General features: G+C 50.2%; 1 protein-coding gene across 2 annotated transcripts in view; it reads left to right on the plus strand.

The window, feature by feature from the left end:
- Positions 1-16,280, plus strand: part of LOC119969686 (transcription factor E2F1-like) — a 38,772-nt gene extending 22,492 nt beyond the window's left edge. For both annotated transcript variants that reach the window (XM_038803668.1, XM_038803669.1), the window contains exons 6-9: positions 2,754-2,868; positions 5,519-5,852; positions 6,592-6,856; positions 15,091-16,280. In XM_038803668.1, the coding sequence (XP_038659596.1) occupies positions 2,754-2,868; positions 5,519-5,852; positions 6,592-6,842 (700 nt within the window). In that variant the 3' untranslated portion in view covers positions 6,843-6,856; positions 15,091-16,280. The remainder of the gene's footprint in view (positions 1-2,753; positions 2,869-5,518; positions 5,853-6,591; positions 6,857-15,090) is intronic.
- The last annotated feature ends 2,686 nt before the right edge of the window (positions 16,281-18,966 follow it).

Raw genomic sequence — 18,966 nt, forward strand, 5'->3', positions numbered from 1 at the left:
AAATTCAAGCGAGGCAGATCCACTCTGATTGCCCAAGGCATTGCCATGGGTACATGGTCATCCATTGTGTCTTTGCCAACTAGACAAACGCTTGGGGCTAGCCATTCCCCGCTTCCTTCACCATGGCAATGCCATGGCCAATCAGAGTCAAGATGCCTCATTTGAATTTAAGCCCGGCAGTTAACTGTTCCCTGGTGCATTCTCCATGGCAACACCTTGACCAATCAGAGTCCCTTTGCCAACCAATTAGCACCTTATTCTCACTTGGTATTAATTGTTCACTTTGAGATCTGGTATTCTTGCGATTATGTCCTGCTGAGTGCAAGTCAAAAATCTTTGACAGCTCGTCTCTTTTGCAGCAGTGGTCAAGTTCTGTACGACCAATGATTTCCTGCAGTTGATTCACGTTGGGCTTCACTGGCAAGGCTGCTGTTTATTGGCCACCCTTGGTTTCCCCCCTTCACAGATGGTAATAAGCCTTACTACTTGAACCACTGCAGTCGAGAGAGACGACTGATGGCAAGTGAGACAAGATTCGAGGAGGTGGAGCAGTCAAGAGGGACGCAGCAGGGATGTGATGGCTGGGGGTGGTGGAATGGAGGGCAGGGCCTAGACAACTAGTAACTTGGCACTGAAAGAGTCGAGGCCTAGTGGTGGGATTGGAAAAGACTACAGGGGTAGGGTGAAATAAGGTTATACAAAGAGTTATAATGGGAACGGGAGAAGATTTTCAAAGCTGGGCTACTGGACAGTCTGTGGAGATGGCTGAGGTGTGATGCTGTTACCATGTGTTTGAACCAGAGTTTGAGGCCAATAAAGGGAGAAATTCAGAGGGTGGCAAAAGTAGGGGGGGGGGGGGGGGGGGGGGGGGGTGCGGTGTAGGAGGGTGTTGGGTTGCAGGCAATTGCTTTCCTGGAGCTGGAATCAGAGATGCCGATGGGTTGGGATTGGTGTTTGAAGCTGAGTTCCTGATGGCTTCAGTCCGCGTGAACGGCTGGGAAATGGGAGTGCGCCAATGATGGAATCTGTATGGAGGGAATGGAATGAAGGAGAGAAATCGAAGCTTCCACCAGAGCAACTTTGGTCGTCAACAGAAACACTTTATGGGTGTTTCTATTGTGGTGGGAAAGTTGGAAAAACTGATCAGATTGAGCTCAATATTTATCCCCCGTTTCCCTTTATCCTCTCCTGATCATTTTAAACCTAAGCTCCTTGGTTATTGGCCCCTCCTGGTGAGGGGAATATGCCCTTCCTCCCCCACCCTAGATAGGCCCCTCATGATTTGGCGCATCTCAATTAAATCTTTCCCCTCATCCAACGGAGACAATGCTGCATGGTTAAAAGTTTCCACTCCTTGTAAATCACCTCTGTACCCTTCCCAGTGCGATCAACGTCCTGTGAAGCACTGACCAGAACTCTAGTTCCATCCAACTAGCGTTTTATAGGCGGCACGGTGGTGCAGTGGTTAGCACTGCTGCCTCATGACACACAGGACCCAGGTTCGATCCCAGCCCGGGTCACTGTGTGGAGTTTGCACATTCTGGTGTGTGCGTGGGTCTCGCCTTCACAACCCAAAGATGTGCAGGGTAGGTGGATTGGCCACGATAAATTGCCCCTTAATTGGGGAAAAAAAAGAATTGGATACTCTAAATTTATTTTTAAAAACCTAGTGGTTTATACAGTTCTAGCATAATCGCCCAGCTCATATATTGTATGCCTTGTCTAATAATGGAAAATGTCCCGTATGCTCTCTCAATCCCTGTTGAAGTCAGCAGAGAGTAATATTGTAAAGCTGGTGGCCTGTAGAACCTGCAGGATTTCAGGCAACTGGTTAGATTAAAATTCCCCATAGAACATGACTCTGGAATGTTCGGAAAACCTCATAGCTTCGATCCGCAGGTGCAACTGGACCCGATCCAGGGAGAAATGGTGGATTTATCCAGCAACTGCATTTCTTGCTAATCTTCAAATTTCAGGATTTGGGGCTCACCTTATCGGATGGCGTATTTCCCCCATTACTTCCCTGCCCTCCCCTCGCCAGACACTGCACAGAACCTGCCTCCCATCCACTGACTCCATCTACACCTCCCGCTGCCTGGGGAAAGCGGGCAGCATAATCAAAGACCCCTCCCACCCTGCTTACTCACTCTTCCAACTTCTTCCATCGGGCAGGAGATACAGAAGTCTGAGAACACGCACAAACAGACTCAAAAACAGCTTCTTCCCTGCTGTTACCAGACTCCTAAACCACCCTATTATGGACTGACCTCATTAACACTATACCCCTGTATGCTTCACCAGATGCCGGTGTTTATGTAGTTGCGTTGTATACCTTGTGTTGCCCTATTATGTATTTCCTTTTATTTCCTTTTCTTTTCATCAACTTAATGATCTGTTGAGCTGCTCGCACAAAAATACTTTTCACTGTACCTCGGTACACGTGACAATAAACAAAATCCAATTGTGATGTTGGACCCAGTTAATGCTGATGCTCAGTGCAAAACAGCGGCAAAGGAATCCATTCCCTAGTGCCAACATTACTTAATTTGCTAAATGACCCCTGTTTTTTAATAATAATTTTTACAGGGACTTGTTGTTACCACATAGGGATGGATGTCTGTTAGTGGTCATATTGAGACTGGTGCCAATACAGCTTTTGGTCACAGTGCTGAGTTGGCCGTGTGGCCTCAAAAGAAGGTGTAGCAGGCATATTATTTCCGTCGGTCTAAGATTATTCCTTGACTGTCTCGCACGTTTGCCTATGTCACTTGTCAAGACTTGCGCAGCATCGAAGACTTGGCTGAGGAGATGGTGATGGTGATTAAAGCTCCAGCTGATACCAAACTCCAGGTGACTGATCCCAGTGAGGTAAGTGGTGTCCGCGGGAATTACTGGAGTACTTAAGCCGAACTCTGACCAAAACCCTCCTCATGACTGCCAACTCTCCAGGATTTCCCTGGCATCTCCAGGAATCGAAGGTGTCTCTGCAGGGTGGGGGCATTTACTCATGTGTGGCAGCCTTCAGGAACAGATGCAACCAAAGTTGACAACCCTGTACCTCTCTCAGCCTGACAACTCTCGGTCCTCAAACACCTCCACAACGGAGGGACGGTGGGGGTGGTTCTAGTAAATGCCCGTGTACGGTGCCTTAGCATAATGTGGCTAACCTCCATCCAGCCCTATGTCAAAACCAGCTAAAGCAGAAGCTCATTAATAGTGATTCACTGCTTCACGTCGAGAGGAGAGAATTAGTGACTCAATCAGCCTCGGGCATCCCATACCTAAGCATGTGGTTAAAGCACGTCACTGGCCAATGCAGTGGTGTAAACCTAAAGGTGGGAAAGGTGAGGGATGACAAAGCTGTCATGTTTCTACTGTAACCGCACTGATCCAGAGGCCAGGTGTGTGTGTGTGAGGTCAGCCCGGTTTATGATGATTCTGTGCCATATAGATTTAGCTGGCGCAGCAGCGGAGCTCAAACTTGTTTTTCCTCCCCTTCCCAGAATACGAGGTTGTTCTTCTCCTGTCTCCATTCAATTCCCATAAACTCTTGCCACATCCCTCAATGTCCAAAAAAGGAAAGGTGGGGTTATGGGGACAGGGTGGGGTCGTGGGCCCTGGCAGGGCGTTCTTTCAGAGGGCCGGTGCAGACCCGATGGGCCGAATGGGGAGGCCCATCGACACTGTAGGGATTCTATGATCTTCCGGTTGGTTCCCAGCCACTTGGGAAAATAGGACTTCTGAGCAGGAGTGGGCCATTCGGCCCTTCGGTAAGGTTATAGCTGACATAGTTTGTGATCTAACACTACTTTTCCTTCTGACCCTCCCCTCATAAACCTTGTCTATCAAAAATCTCTGCACGTCTGCCTTGAGAAAATTCAAAGACCTAGTCTCCACTACTTGCTGCAGAAGAGAATTCCGCAGGTAGATCTGTTCTGGTTAAACTACGTCCCCTAATTCCAATCTCCCTCGGAAGTGGAAACAAACTCCTGTGTATCTACCCTCAGAATCCTTTAGGTTCCAATGAGATCACCTCTCGTATTTATAAATGGGCACCGGGACAATCTGTTCAACCTCTCTTCATAAGTTAAGCCCCCTTGTTCCAGGAACAAGTTGGGTGAACCTTCGTTTCCTGGGGTATTGGCAGCAGTTGCCCTCTCGTCTCACCCAGTTGACCATGTGCCAGGTCCCAGCCTGAACTGTGGGCCCGGGAGCCGAGGGGGTGGCGGCCCTGCCTTCTGAGCTACTGTTGCGTCGGTGGCACCCACCCTCTTGACGGCGGTGGATGAGAGCCAGGCCTTCGGGCGTGAAATTAGGAAATGCTCCTGGGAGCTGGGATCTTGGAACTGTCCTCCACCAATGACAATTGATTCCAGATCAGTTGTAAATTTTAAATCTGAGATTGAATGATTTTCGTTAACCAGAAGTATCGAGGAATATGGGGTTACGGCTGATGTATGGAGTTAGATTACAAATCAGCCATGAACTCGCTGAATAGTAGCAAAACAGGTTTGAGGAGCTAAATGGCTGACTCCTGTTCCTGTATTCCTGTAAAGAGGGTGTTGGCTGATGCATTGAAACTATAGATTATGTCCCCAACTTTAGTCCTGCCCAAGGTCTTGGAAACATAACGGGAGGAAGCCCTTTGGCCCCTCAAACCTTTTCTGCCACGATTGATCTGTACCGTAATCATTATTCCGCCTGACCACCCTGGTTCTGTAACAGTAATGCCCTTATTCTCACCAAAATCGAAGAACGTTTTGCGTTATCCCCCCCGGCTTCAAGCACTTTTTTTTGCGGGAGGGAATTCCACATTCCCACCTCGTTTTGAGTAAAGCTTCCTGACATTACCCCTGAACTAGTAACTTAATTGAAGCCTACTCGTGACAATAAGCGATTTTCATTTTATTTCATTTTCAACTAATTTTAAGCTTATGTTTTTTTTAATGATTTTTTTTTTTTAAATGAGAGTGTCCAATTCTTTTCTTTTCTTTCACAATCAAGGGGCAATTTAGCCTGGCCAATCCACCTAACCTGCGCATCTTTGTGTCGTGGGAGTGAGACCCACGCAGACACGGGGAGAATGTGCAAACTCCACACGGACAGTGACCCGGGGCCAGGGTCGAACCCGGGTCCTCGGCGCTGTTAGGCGGCAGTGCTAACCACTGCGCCACCGTGCCGCCCCAGCTTATGTTTACTAGTTGCGCTTTTACTTGTGAAACGGAAATGGTTCCTCTGTCTACCCTATCGACTCTATTAATGATCCTGAACACTCCCGTTAGACCGTTCCGTTGTCTTCAATAATGAAGAGAACAAGCCCAGTCTTCGGCACGGTGGGAGACTGATCTGGAGTCATTCCTGCTCTTCAGCTGGCTTTATTCCAGGCAGTGTGAAGGTGCGTTTACGGATCAGGCCAGTGCAGGTGGCAGTGATTAATTGATTCAATGGTTAGGACTGTAATTGTATGCATTTGTGTGTGTATGTGTCTCTCTCTCTCTCTCTCTCTTTATCTCTGAAGGCACTGCAGATCTCGTTGCAAAGCAGCAGAGGGCCAGTGGATGTGTTCCTGTGTCCCGAGAGTGGTTCAGGCACTTGCAGCCCTGTGAAATCTCTTAGCAGCCCCGTCAAGACCAGCCCCGTCAAGACCAGCCCCGTCAAGACCAGTCCCGTCAGGATCAGTCCCGTCAGGATCAGTCCCATCAAGACCAACCCTGTCAAGATCAGTCCTGTCAGGATCAGTCCCTTCAGGATCAGTCCCATCAAGCCCAGCAGCTGCAAAGTAACGGATCAGGAAGTATTAGGAAGCACTTCCCAGGGCACGACCCTCTCATCATCTTCAAGTCACGACCAAGGTTGGTGGGGTTATTTTTCAACCCTTTCTCATTAGATACTCGCGCTACATCCTGTGGTTCACTGGGTAGCGCACTCGCCCCGAGCCCAAAGATTGTGGGTTCAAATGCCCCTCTGGAAATTTGAGCCCGCCACTAAAGCTGACACTCCACTGCGGCACTGAGAGAGTGCTGCATTGTTGGAGGTGCCATATTTCAGACAAGGTCTTAGCGGAGGCCTTCTCTGCCCTTTGGGGTCCCATAGTACCATTTGTAAGAGCAGGCAAGTTTTCCTCAGTGCCCTGGCTAATGTTTATCCCTCAATCAGCTTCACGTAAAAAGGAAGTGGTTATTTGGTTGTGATCGCGTTGCTATTTGTGGGATCTTGCTGTGCAAAATTAAACTCTCGCGTTTCATATGTTACAAAAGTACTTTGGCTGTGAAACACTTGGGACAGTCTGAGGCCACGAAAGGAGCTACAGAAATGCAGGGAGTTCCTTCTTAAAGCACCTTATGTGAAATTGTTTTACCTATGTGCATTTTCGGGCGAGTTATGCTTTGGAACTGTCTTGGACTTGCTCTTCCCCAAGTTTTAACTTGCAAAAGTGCTTATGTACCCTTTGAAAATTTACATATTGATTTTTGGCTTGTTGTAACTACTGATTTCTGACTCTGTGTTTGAGGGAGGCAGGGCGGTGATGTAGGGGAAGATCCAATCATTTTCTTTGCTTTCTACTGACACTTAATTGTTTTGTATTCACAGGGACACACTTGGCTAGTAATACATCCTCCCCAATGGCTGGAGTTGTGGACATTAATCTTTCACCTTTGACCTCAGCTGCCAACCTACTACAGCAGACCGAAGACGCCCTTCCTTCGATCCCATTTGACGACATGTTTGTCAATCTCTCTCCCCCGTTGTTTCAGGATTACCACTTTGGTTTAGACGAAGGGGAGGGGATCAGCGAGTTGTTTGACTGTGACTTTGACACATTACAACCTTTGGAGTTCTGAGTGAGTGTTTGCAGGTAAGTTGAAAGCAATGTCTGTGTTATCCAATTCCTGCATGCGATCGAAATTAGCTGGACTTGTGTCAGTTGTTCTATAGGCCACTCAAGTACAGAGGGTTCTTACTTTGTATCTACTGCAGCTGGGACAATCGAGCAGGGCCTTGCCTGGAATGCAATGTCCCATCTTCTTTTTTTTTAAAATAATTTTTATTGAAAGAGTTTTTCCATACAGACATTTACCCCTACTAATTTTTAAATTATTTACAACACAATCCCTCTAGGCAAATATCCCTCCCTCGCCCGCCCTCTCGCGCGCACCATTCCTCCCCCCCCCCCCCCCCCCCCCCACCCCCAAGCAACAACTTAACAAACAAGGCAGCCTACAGTTTCAGACATGAGCAGCGAGCAGACTTGCCCGCGTTACAGTCGTGCATGTCCCCCCACGACCATTGCTGCCCCCCCCCCCCCCCCCCCCCCCCGGGTTGCTGCTGCCACGACCCCGAATGCCTATCTCTGATCTAAAAAGTCAAGGAAAGGTTGCCACCGCCTGAAGAATCCCTGTACCGACCCTCTCAGGGCAAATTTGATCCTTTCTAGCTGAATATAGCTAGCCATATAGTTAATCCAAGTTTCAATGCTTGGAGGCCTCGCGTCCTTCCATTGAATTAGTATCCTTCGTCGAGCCACTAGGGACGCAAAGGCCAGTATTCCGGCCTCCCTAGCCTCCTGTACCCCCGGTTCTACCCCGACCCCAAAGATCGCAAGCCCCCATCCTGGTTTGACCCTGAACCCCACCACCTTCGACACCGTCCTTGCCACCCCCTTCCAGAACCCTTCCAGCACCGGACATGCCCAGAACATATGCACATGGTTCGCTGGGCTTCCCAGACATCTGACACACCTGTCCTCACCCCCAAAGAACCGGCTCATCCTTGTCCCCGTCATGTGAGCTCTATGCAGCACCTTAAATTGAATGAGGCTCAGCCTCGCACACGAGGAGGAAGAATTGACCTTCTCCAGTGCATCCGCCCACGTCCCGTCTTCTATCTGCTCTCCCAGCTCCCCTTCCCACTTGGCTTTCAGCTCCTCCCCTGATGCTTCTTCCGCCTCCTGCATTATCTTGTAGATGTCTGATATCTTCCCCCCTCCGACCCAGACCCCCCGAGAGCACCCTATCACTCGCCCCCTTACTGGGGAGCAGGGGGAACCCCTCCACCTGCCGCCTAGCAAATGCCTTCACTTGTAAATATCTGAACATGTTTCCCGGGGGGAGCTCAAACTTCTCCTCCAGCCCTCCCAGGCTCGCAAACCTCCCCTCTATAAACAGGTCCTTCAGCTGCCGTATGCCCACCCTGTACCAGCTCTGAAATCCCCCGTCGATGTTCCCCGGGATGAATCTATGGTTCCCTCTTATTGGCGCCGCCAACAGACCTCCCATTTCCCCCCTATGTCGCCTCCACTGCCCCCATATCTTGAGGGTGGCCGCCACCACCGGGCTCGTGGTGTACCTCGTGGGGGGGAGCGGCCATGGTGCCGTTACTAGGGCCCCCAGGCTTGTGTTGCCACAGGACGCCCTCTCCATTCGTTTCCAAGCTGCCCCCTCCCCTTCCATCATCCACTTGCGCACCATTGACACATTTGCCGCCCAGTAATACCCCGAGAGATTGGGTAGTGCCAGCCCTCCACTGTCCCTACTCCGCTCCAAAAAGACCCTCCTCACCCTTGGGGTGCCGTGCGCCCACACGTAGCTCATGATGCTACTCGTCACCTTTTTGAAGAAGGCCCTGGGGAGGAAGATGGGCAAGCACTGAAATAAAAACAAGAACCTTGGGAGGACCGTCATTTTGATTGACTGCACCCTCCCCGCCAGCGACAGCGGTACCATGTCCCACCTCTTAAATTCCTCCTCCATCTGTTCCACCAGCCTGGAAAAGTTCAACTTGTGAAGGGTCCCCCAGTTCCTTGCCACCTGCACCCCTAAGTACCTAAAGCTCTTTCCTGCTCGCTTGAAGGGGAGTCTCCCAATACCCTCTCCCTGGTCCCCCGGGTGTATCACAAAAACCTCGCTTTTGCCCAAATTTAGTTTGTACCCCGAAAAGTCCCCAAACTCTGCTAATAGTTCCATTATCTCCGGCATTCCCCCTTCTGGGTCTGCCACGTACAGCAGTAGATCATCCGCATACAGCGATACCCGATGTTCCTCCCCTCCCCTAGTCAGTCCTCTCCACCCCCCTGAACCCCTCAGTGCCATCGCCAACGGTTCAATCGCCAGTGCGAAAAGTAAGGGGGATAGGGGACATCCCTGCCTGGTCCCTCGGTGGAGCCCGAAATACTCCGACCTCCTCCCGTTTGTCACTACACTCGCCGTCGGGGCCGAGTAGAGCAACTTCACCCACTTAATAAACCCTTCCCCAAACCCAAACCGTTCCAACGTCTCCCACAGGTACTCCCACTCCACCCTATCGAATGCCTTCTCCGCGTCCAGCGCTACCACTATCTCAGCCTCCCCCTCCACTGCCGGCATCATAATTACATTCAGCAATCTCCGCACGTTCGTGTTGAGCTGCCGCCCCTTCACGAACCCCGTCTGGTCCTCATGGATTACCCCTGGCACACAATCCTCTATTCTAGCTGCCAGGATCTTTGCCAGCAACTTGGCATCCACGTTCAGAAGCGAGATAGGCCTGTAGGACCCGCACTGCACGGGGTCTTTATCCCGCTTCAATATCAGGGAGATCAGAGCCTGCGACATTGTCGGGGGCAGAACCCCCCCCTCTCGCGCCTCATTAAAGGCTCGTACCAGTACCGGTCCCACCAAGTCCACATTTTTCTTATAGAATTCCACCGGGAACCCATCTGGCCCCGGCGCCTACCCCGCCTGCATCTGACCTATTCCCTTGACTAGCTCCTCTAGCCCTATTGGCGCCCCCAGCCCTTCTACCAGCCCCTCCTGGACCCTTGGGAACCTCAATTTGTTTAGGAAGTCCTCCATTCCCCTCTCCTCGTCGGCGGCTCAGACCGATACAACTCCTTGTAAAAATCCCTGAAGACCCCGTTCACTTCTTGCCCCTTCTGCACTACCTTCCCGCCCCTCTCCTTCACTCCCCCAATCTCCCTAGCCGCATCTCGTTTGCGAAGCTGGTGTGCCAGCATCCTGCTCGCCTTTTCCCCATACTCATAGACCGCGCCCTGCGCCCTTCTCCACTGCGTCTCTGCCTTCCTGGTGGCCTGCAGGCTGCGCCGTTCTCCCAGCAGCCCCTCCTCTGGTGCCTCCGCATATCTCCTATCCACTTCCAATAGCTCCCCCACCAGCGTCTCCCTCTCCTGCCTCTCCTTTCTTTCTCTGTGTGCCCGTATGGAGATCAGCTCTCCCCTGATCACTGCCTTCAGGGCCTCCCAGACCATCCCCACCTGCACCTCACCCGTGTCATTCAAGTCCAGATAGCTCTCAATGCTCTTCCGGACCCTTTTACACACCTCGTCGTCCGCTAACAGCCCCACATCCAGCCGCCACAGCGGGCGCTGGTCCCGCGCCTCCCCCATTTCCACATCCACCCAATGTGGTGCATGATCCGAGATCGCAATGGCCGAGTACTCAGCTTCCCGTACCCTCGGGATCAGCCCCCTGCTCAACACGAAGAAATCGATTCTGGAGTACACTCTATGGACGTGGGAGAAAAAGGAATACTCCCTCGCCCTCGGCCTACCAAACCTCCATGGGTCTACTCCTCCCATCTGCTCCATGTACCCCCTCAGCACTTCTGCCGCTGCCGGCCTCCTATTGGTCCTTGAGCTCGATCTGTCTAGCCCGGGGTCCAGCACTGTGTTAAAGTCCCCCCCCATGATCAAGCCCCCTGCCTCCAGTCCCGGAATGAGGCCCAATAGGCGCCTCATAAAACCCGCGTCATCCCAGTTCGGGGCACATACGTTGACCATCACCACTTTCTCCCCCTGCAGCTTACCCTTCACCATCACATACCTACCCTCCTTATCCGCCACCACCTCCTCCGCCACGAACGACACCCTCTTTCCCACCAGAATCGCCACCCCCCGGTTCTTTGCGTCCAATCCAGAGTGGAACACCTGTCCCACCCACCCCCTTCTCAGGCGAACCTGGTCCACTACCTTCAAATGGGTCTCCTGTAACATTGCTACATCAGCCTTCAGTCCCTTCAGGTGTGAGAATACCCTGGATCTCTTGACCGGCCCATTCAGCCCCCTCACGTTCCAAGTGATCAGCCGGGTCGCGGGACGACCCGCCCCCTTCCCCTGCCGATTAGCCATGTCCTGTTCCCTGCTCGCCCCGGGTCGACCCTCCCCTTCTGACCCGCTCCCCATGGCGATGGCCCCCTCCCCCCACCCCTCCAGTCCTCCACTTCCCGTTCCTGGTCTTTCCAGCAGCAACCCGGTGTCCCTCCCTACCCCCCCCCCCCCCCCCCCCCCCAGGCTAGGACCCCTCCTAGCCGCGATGTACCCTCCATCGTACTCCCGTAAGTCAGCTGGTTTACGCTGACCCGGCTGCTCCTGCCACACTCCGACTCCTCCCGGCTCGGGGGGGGGGGGCCTCCCCCCCCCCTTGCCACTCCTCCCTGGCCCCGCTCCAACGCGGGAAAGGTCGCCATTGCTAGCCACGCCCCGCGCTCCTCCCCTCCCCCCTCCTCTGCCCCGCGCGCGGGAAAACAGAGGAAAGCCCGCGCTTACGCCCTGCCACACCCCACCCCGCCATCTTCAGTTCCACCCCCGTCCCCATCCATGCCTGTAAAGAACCCCCCTAGGAGCCCATATCCCCGATCTGCTCTCCCCCCCCGCCCCGCCTCCCCAACTTAACATTATAAATAACAGATAGATAACAAATAACAATGTACTTAACAGTCGCCCTCTACCAAACAATATAAATAACCATAAATAACCATGAATAACCACAATAACAATAACTAAGGGAAGTTGGCAAAGGGGGGAAAAACATCAGAAGAAAAACCAAAGCAAGAGTTCATGATCCAAACAAAGAGAGAAAAAAAAAAGGGAAACCGTTCCAATAAGGGTTGCCCAGTTCCGACCCAGCCGAAAAAGAACCGCTTGTTCAGCTGAAAGTACCCGAGCGGCTACGGCCGCCAAGTATCCCCTGGGTCTAATTCAAGTCCAGTTTCTCTTTCTGTACAAAGGCCCACGCCTCCTCTGGGGACTCAAAATAGTGGTGTTGGTTCTTGTAGGTGACCCACAAGCGCGCTGGCTGCAGCATTCCGAACCTGATCCGTTTTGCATGTAGCACCGCCTTCGTCCGGTTGTACCGGGCCCGCCGCTTTGCCACCTCCGCACTCCAGTCCTGGTACACCCTCACCGTCGAGTTCTCCCACTTGCTGCTCCTTTCCCTCTTGGCCCACTCCAGCACTCTCTCACGATCGCTGAGTCGCTGGAACCGCACCAGCACCGCCCTCGGGGGCTCATTTGCTCTTGGCTTCCTAGCCATGACCCTGTAGGCCTCTTCCAGCTCTAGGGGCGAAGGGACGGCCCCTGCCCCCATCAGGGAGCTCAGCATTTCTGCTACGTATCCCGGGAGGTCTGACCCCTCCAGGCCTTCTGCCAGGCCCAAGATCCTCAGGTTCTTCCGCCTCATTCGGGTATCCAGCTCCTCAAAACGGCTCTGCCATTTCAGGTGGAGTGCCTCGTGCACCTCTACCTTTCCCTCGAGGACCGTGGCCTCCTCCTCCCTCGCAGTCATCTCCTGCTGCAGCTCCCGAATCGACGCCTCTTGGGTCGCCTGGGCTCCCATCAGCCTGGTGGTCGTCGCATTCATTGACTCCAGGAGCTCCACTTTCAGCTCCGTAAAGAAGTGCAGGAGAGCGGCCTGCTGCTCCTCCGCCCATTTCCTCCATTCCTCGGGTGTGCCACCGGCCGCCATTTTGGTCTTCTTCCCCCGCTTTTTTTGGGGAGCTGCTGTTGCTTTCCTTGCCACCCCACTCCGGGTACCGACCATAAAGTTGGTCTGGTTCTCCTCAGGGAGCCTTCCCCCACCGGGATTTGTCCTTCCAGCGCCGTTGGGGCCCTCCAGTCGGCCCGAAAACACCTTTGTAGCAGGAGCCGCCAAACGTGCGACTTAGCTAGTCATAGCCGCAACCGGAAGTCAATGTCCCATCTTCTGAAGGCTGCTCAGCACCATGAGAGAACTTGGCGTGTAGATGATGAATGGAGGATTGGGAGGGTGTGGATCACAGTACATGAGTGTGTACGTGAACGAAACATTAAACTTAAAGATATCTAGTTCAATATATGCTTACTGCATGACTATTCCCTTTAAACTCTTGCTTCATGTTCCGTCCACCCTTCCTGTATAAAAATGTAGCACGGTCACTGAGCACTGTGTGCCAGATATTTTAGATCTCGACTAGCAAGATGCAGTTTGCCTGACTGCCTGGAGCTGGAGATGCTAACCCTTTCAAATTTAGTACCTGGGATTTTGGATGAACATTTTGGGAAATTTTAGAATTGGAAAGATGCAAAGAGGAAACAAAACAGAAGGTGACCACCCCACCCCCACCTCTAGTGATTGCTGTTGTTATGGGCCAACGTTTAGAGAACCCCAGAGTGTATCATGGAGTTCACCTGACCCACTACGTTTACTAGATTGCGGTATTGGGAGCACACGGCCCACTCTACAGGTGTGGTACAGCAGAAATGGAAAAGTATTTTTTTTTAAGGAAAACACTGTTTATTCTATGAACTCAAGTTTACCTTTTTTAAAATATACAGTGAACACCTTAGCCAACCATCAATTCAAATACAATCCCCAAAGAATGCAACACTAAGTAATCCTTAAACTTTCCTTTTCACATCCATAAGACTTAAAAAAAAAACTTTTAACAGAAGCACATCAGGTTTAAATTCACCACTGAGAACAGTTATCACTCTGAATTCACCAAATAATCAAGAGATAGTCTTTACATGGCAGAGGGAACAACATTGCACCTTCTGTGGCTGACTGCAGCTCCAACACTGAAACAAAACCAAAAACAACACAGACACACCCAAGCTTTTCTCAAAGTGAAACTAAAAGCTGACGGCCCAGCTCCACCCACACTCTGACATCACTGCAGTAATAAACACCCATTTCTTAAAGGTGCTCTCACATGACACTGTGACCCCCTTCCCCATACCCCACGGTGAATTTTCCCTCTCCCTACCTGTCCTGTTGACACGTGAATGTCAGTGAGCATCGGTGCTGAATTTGAATTAAGTTGATAGATCCAGCCGTGGGCGTGTGAGACCTTGGAGGTTTCAAACCTAACATAAAAGCAAAATACGACAGATGCTGGAAATTTGAAATTGAAACAGAAAGTGCCCAATGCTTATCGGGTCTGGCAGTGCTTGTGGAGAGAGGAACAGTGAGAGAAACAGAGTTGTGCTGAAAGGAGAGACATTTCGGCAAAGCCTTTGTCCTCCACTCATCCGGACAAATGCACAAATTTCAAACGACCGAAGGGCACTGATTAGTTGACGAGTTGATTCTAATTTGCCAAGGCGTAGCCATGGAGAAAGTAACTAGTTACTCTTGGCTCCCCAAGTTCCCGGATAATTCAAAAAAGGCAAAGAGCTTGAACAAGTCCCTTTTTGCAGCGATTGGGTCCTTCAATATGAATGTACTTCTTTTAAATAAATTTAGCGTACCCAATTCATTTTTTACAATTAAGGGGCAATTTTGCCGGGGCAGTCCACCTACCCTGCTCATCTTTGGGTTGTGGGGGCGAAACCCACGCAAACACGGGGAGAATGTGCAAACGCCACACGGACAGTGACCCAGAGCCGGGATCGAACTGAGACCTCGGCGCCGTGAGGCAGCAGGGCTAACCCACTGCGCCACTGTGCTGCCCTATATGAATATTTCTAGCAAGCTTGCTTTTCTAGCAAGCATAAATGAGCCACATTATGAGCTTGACACATTATATTAAATTGGTTGTTAGTATAGCTATTAGCGCAGTGAGGATTGTTAAGCAAGTGCTTCTCAATCACAGAACTGCATCCAACTGTAGACTTTTTGGTTTTGTAAGTATAGGCTGGTTAAGAAAGGTCTGTACTTTGCCTACGATGAACAACAAAAGAAACGTGCTTGGTTTAATCAACCAATCTGTTGAGATGTATGGCCTATGTACCTGGCAGCGCACAGGCATTCTGTAGAAGTTCCCTATTTACTCGATTCTTCCTCTGCAGATGCTGCCAGAGCAACTGAAAATTTCCAGAAATTTCTGTTTTTGTTTCAGATGTATCGAGGCGTTTTGCAACAAGCCCCCACAACACGTACCAATAAAACGCCCCCTGTGGGAATGATTATTCCTCGAGGTCCCTCCACCAGCTCCAGCAACCTAGACGTTAGCACAGACGCCAATGCTGGAAGGACTGCTATGGTTGCCGCTGGCTGCACTTTACCGAGGAGTGAACGTATCGGCGCGCAGGACCCGGCGTGGAGTAGGAGTGCCGATGTCTTTCACGGAATGGAGTCAAACCACCAGCTGCCCCCCTGGTATCTGTGGCGGTGTTGATGGTCAGGAAGAAAGATCTAGCCGAATGTTCACGGGGCAATCTCTTTCCCCCCCCCCCCCCCAAAACCTACACTGCTTCCCCCACACCGAAGGAACATCAGAGGATGGGTGAAAATGGTCAACGGACAAACCGATCTTTCCAGCCGTTTAGCAATTTGACGTTGAAGGGCCCACGCGCCCTGAAGCCTGGATCCGCACCAAGTCGCGAATAGGTTGGAGGCCACGGTGATTAATTGAACAGGATTGGCATACGTTGACAGAGAGAGGGCGCCTTGTTCACCGAGGACTCTGAAATTGGGTTTCCTGGATCTCTCGCTCAAGCAAGCTCTTTGTTCTATTTGCGGTTCTCATTTGAAATAGTCACTTGGTTGTGTCGTACTCGAGTGTTTCTGAAGAAAGAGACATGCTGCCTTGCACTCATCCGGACAAATGCTAAATGCCAAATTTCAAATGGATTTTGGTAATGTGTAATGAGGCAGGTTTAATAAACAATCTCGAGCAAAAGATCCCCTCGGAAGCAGTGACCATAACATGGTAGAATTTGGCATCCAATTTGAGAGCGCGAAACTTGGGTCAGAAACAACCGTGCTGCACTTAAAATAAGGGTAATTCTAAAGGAACGAGGGCAGAGTTGGCTGGGGTGGACTGGGAAACTCCTCCGGGAAGGCAGCTGATCAGCAATGGGAGATGTTTCTGAAAATAGTTCATGACTCACAACAAAAATAGTGAGGATGAAGGAAGTGATAGATAGTATTAAACTGAAAGAAAAAGCAGATAAAATGGCAAAGGTTAATGGTAAACCAGAGGATTGGGATTAAAAAAAAACAAAGGATGACCAAAAAGAAGGAGAAGATAAACTGAGGATAAACTAGCAAGTAGTATAAAAACGGACAGCAAGAGTCTCTTTAAAATAAATAAAAAAGAATCAATAGGCCAAAGTGAATAAAGGCTCCTGAGAGAATAGACTGGGGAAAATAATAATGGGGAACCAGGAAATGACAGTTGAACAAATACTCTGCATCAGTCTTCATAGTAGAAGACACTAATGACATTCCAAAAATAAATACTCAAGGGGCAGAAGGTGGGAAGGGCAGAAGAAATCAATATATTAGCAATCACTAGGGGAAATGTACTAGCGAAACTAATGGGGCTAAATGCCAGTAACTCCCCCAGATCTGATGGGTTACAGCCCAGGATATTAAAGGAAGTAGCTACAGAGATAGTGGATACACTGGTAGTAATCTTCCAAGAATCCTTAAATTTGTGAAAAGTCCCAGAGCATTAGAAAACTGCCAATGTAACACTTTCATTCGAAAAGGAGGGAGACAAAAACAAGCAACTATAGGCCAGTCAGCTTAACGTCTGTCATTGTAAAAATGTTAGGGTTCATTATAACGGATGTGCTGGCAGAGCATTTGGAAATGTATAATATAATCAAGCAGAGTCAGCGTAGTTTTATTTATTTATTTTCAAATTTAGAGTATCCAATTATTTTTTTCCCCAATTAAGGGATAATTTAGCGTGGCTAATCCACCTACCCTGCACAACTTTGGGTTGTGGGGACGAGACCCACGCAAACACGGGGAGAATGTGCAAACTCCACACGGACAGTGACCAAAGCTGGGATCGAACCTGGGACCTTGGTGCTGTGAGGCAGCAGTGCTAATGACTGCGCCGCCATCAGCATGGCTTTATGAAGGGGAAATCATGCCTGACAAATTTATTAGGATTCTTTGAGTTGCTAACGAGCAAGGTGGATGAAGGGGAACCAGTAGATGTAATATGCTTGGATTTTGAAAAAGTGTTTGATAAGATACCACATAACAGGCTACTTGATAAGGGCCCATGGTGTTGGGGGTTGTTTATTAGCTTGGATAGAGGATTGGCTAACTGTTAGAAGACAAAGAGGAGGGATAAGAGGAGCATTTTCAGTTTGGCTCTTTCAGAGAGTTGGTGCAGACTCACTGGATCATGTGGCCAACTCCACTCTAGGGATTCTATGGCAAGTGGTGAGGGTGACAAGAGTTTACAGAGAGATATGGACAGGTTAGGCAAGTGGAAAGTAATGTAGGACAATGACGTAATTCACTTTAGTAGGAAGAATAAAGAAGCTGAATATTATTTAAATGGAGAAAGACTGCAGAAAGCCGCAGCACAGGGATTTGGTGTCCTCGTGCATAAATCACAAAAAGCTTGCATGCAATTTCAGCAGGTAGTTGGGAAGGCAAATGGAACGTTGGCCTTTATTTCAAAACAAATGGAGTATAAAAATAGGGAATTCTTGCGAAAACGATTCGAGGCACTAGTTAGACTACACCTAGAAAACTGAACAGTTTTGGTCCCCTTATTTTTTTTTTTAAATTTAGAGTACCCAATTATTTTTTCCAGTTGAGGGGCAATTTAGCAATGAACCTGCCCTTCACAACTTTGGGTTGTGGGGGTGAAATCCACGCAAGCATGGGGCGAATGTGCAAACTCCACGTGGACAGTGACCTGGGACCGGGATCGAACCTGGGACCTCGACGCCGTGAGGCAGCAGTGCCAACCACTGCGCCACCGTGCCATCCCTTGGTCCCCTTTCTCTAAGGAAAGATATACTGGCATTGGAGGCAGTCCAGAGAAGGTTCACTCGGTTGATCCCGGGTCTGGAGAGAGCACGGTAGCATGGTGGTTAGCATAAATGCTTCACAGCTCCAGGGTCCCAGGTTCGGTTCCCGGCTGGGTCACTGTCTGTGTGGAGTCTGCACGTCCTCCCCGTGTGCGCGTGGGTTTCCTCCGGGTGCTCCGGTTTCCTCCCACAGTCGAAAGATGTGTGGGTTAGCTGGATTGGCCATGCTAAATTGCCCGTAGTGTCCTAAAAAGTAAGGTTAAGGGGGGGGGGGGTTGTTGGGTTACGGGTATAGGGTGGATACGTGGGTTTGAGTAGGGTGATCATTGCTCGGCACAACATCGAGGGCTGAAGGGCCTGTTCTGTGCTGTACTGTCTATGTTCTATGTCTATGTCTATGGGAGGTTGAGTAGGTTGGGCCTGTGCTCATTGGAGTTTAGAAGAATGAGAGGCGACCTTATTGAGACATGCGGATTCTTGGGGGGGTGTGGGGTTTGACAGAGTAGATGCCGAGAGGATGTTTCCCCTTGTGGGAGTCTAGGACCAAAGAGAATAATCAAAGAGTAAGTGGTCACTCATTTAAGACAAATGAGGAGGAATTTTCTCTCTAAGGGCAGTGAATGTGTGAAATTCTTTGCCTCAGAGGGATGTGGAGGATGGGTCGTCGTGTATGTTGAAGATTGAGATAGACAGGTTTTTAATCACTAAGGGAATCCAGCGTTATGGGGATTAGACGGTAACGTGGAGTTGAGGATTATATCAGGTCAGTCATGGTCTCATTGATTGGCAGAGCAGACTCGATGGGCGGAGTACCCGCCTCCTGTTACTGCGTCTTATGGTCTTATATTCTGAACTTCAAACTAATTTTATATTTTTTAAAAAGCTGGACCAAAAGACTGGAAAATATGGCCGCCCAATGTCATCTTGACTTCTTTTGTGGATTAGAACTACTACTCTCTCTAAAGGGAGCCAAAGAGTAATCTAAGTAG

This window comes from Scyliorhinus canicula, chromosome 7, assembly GCF_902713615.1.
Source record: "Scyliorhinus canicula chromosome 7, sScyCan1.1, whole genome shotgun sequence".
Classification (NCBI taxonomy): Eukaryota; Metazoa; Chordata; class Chondrichthyes; order Carcharhiniformes; family Scyliorhinidae; genus Scyliorhinus; species Scyliorhinus canicula.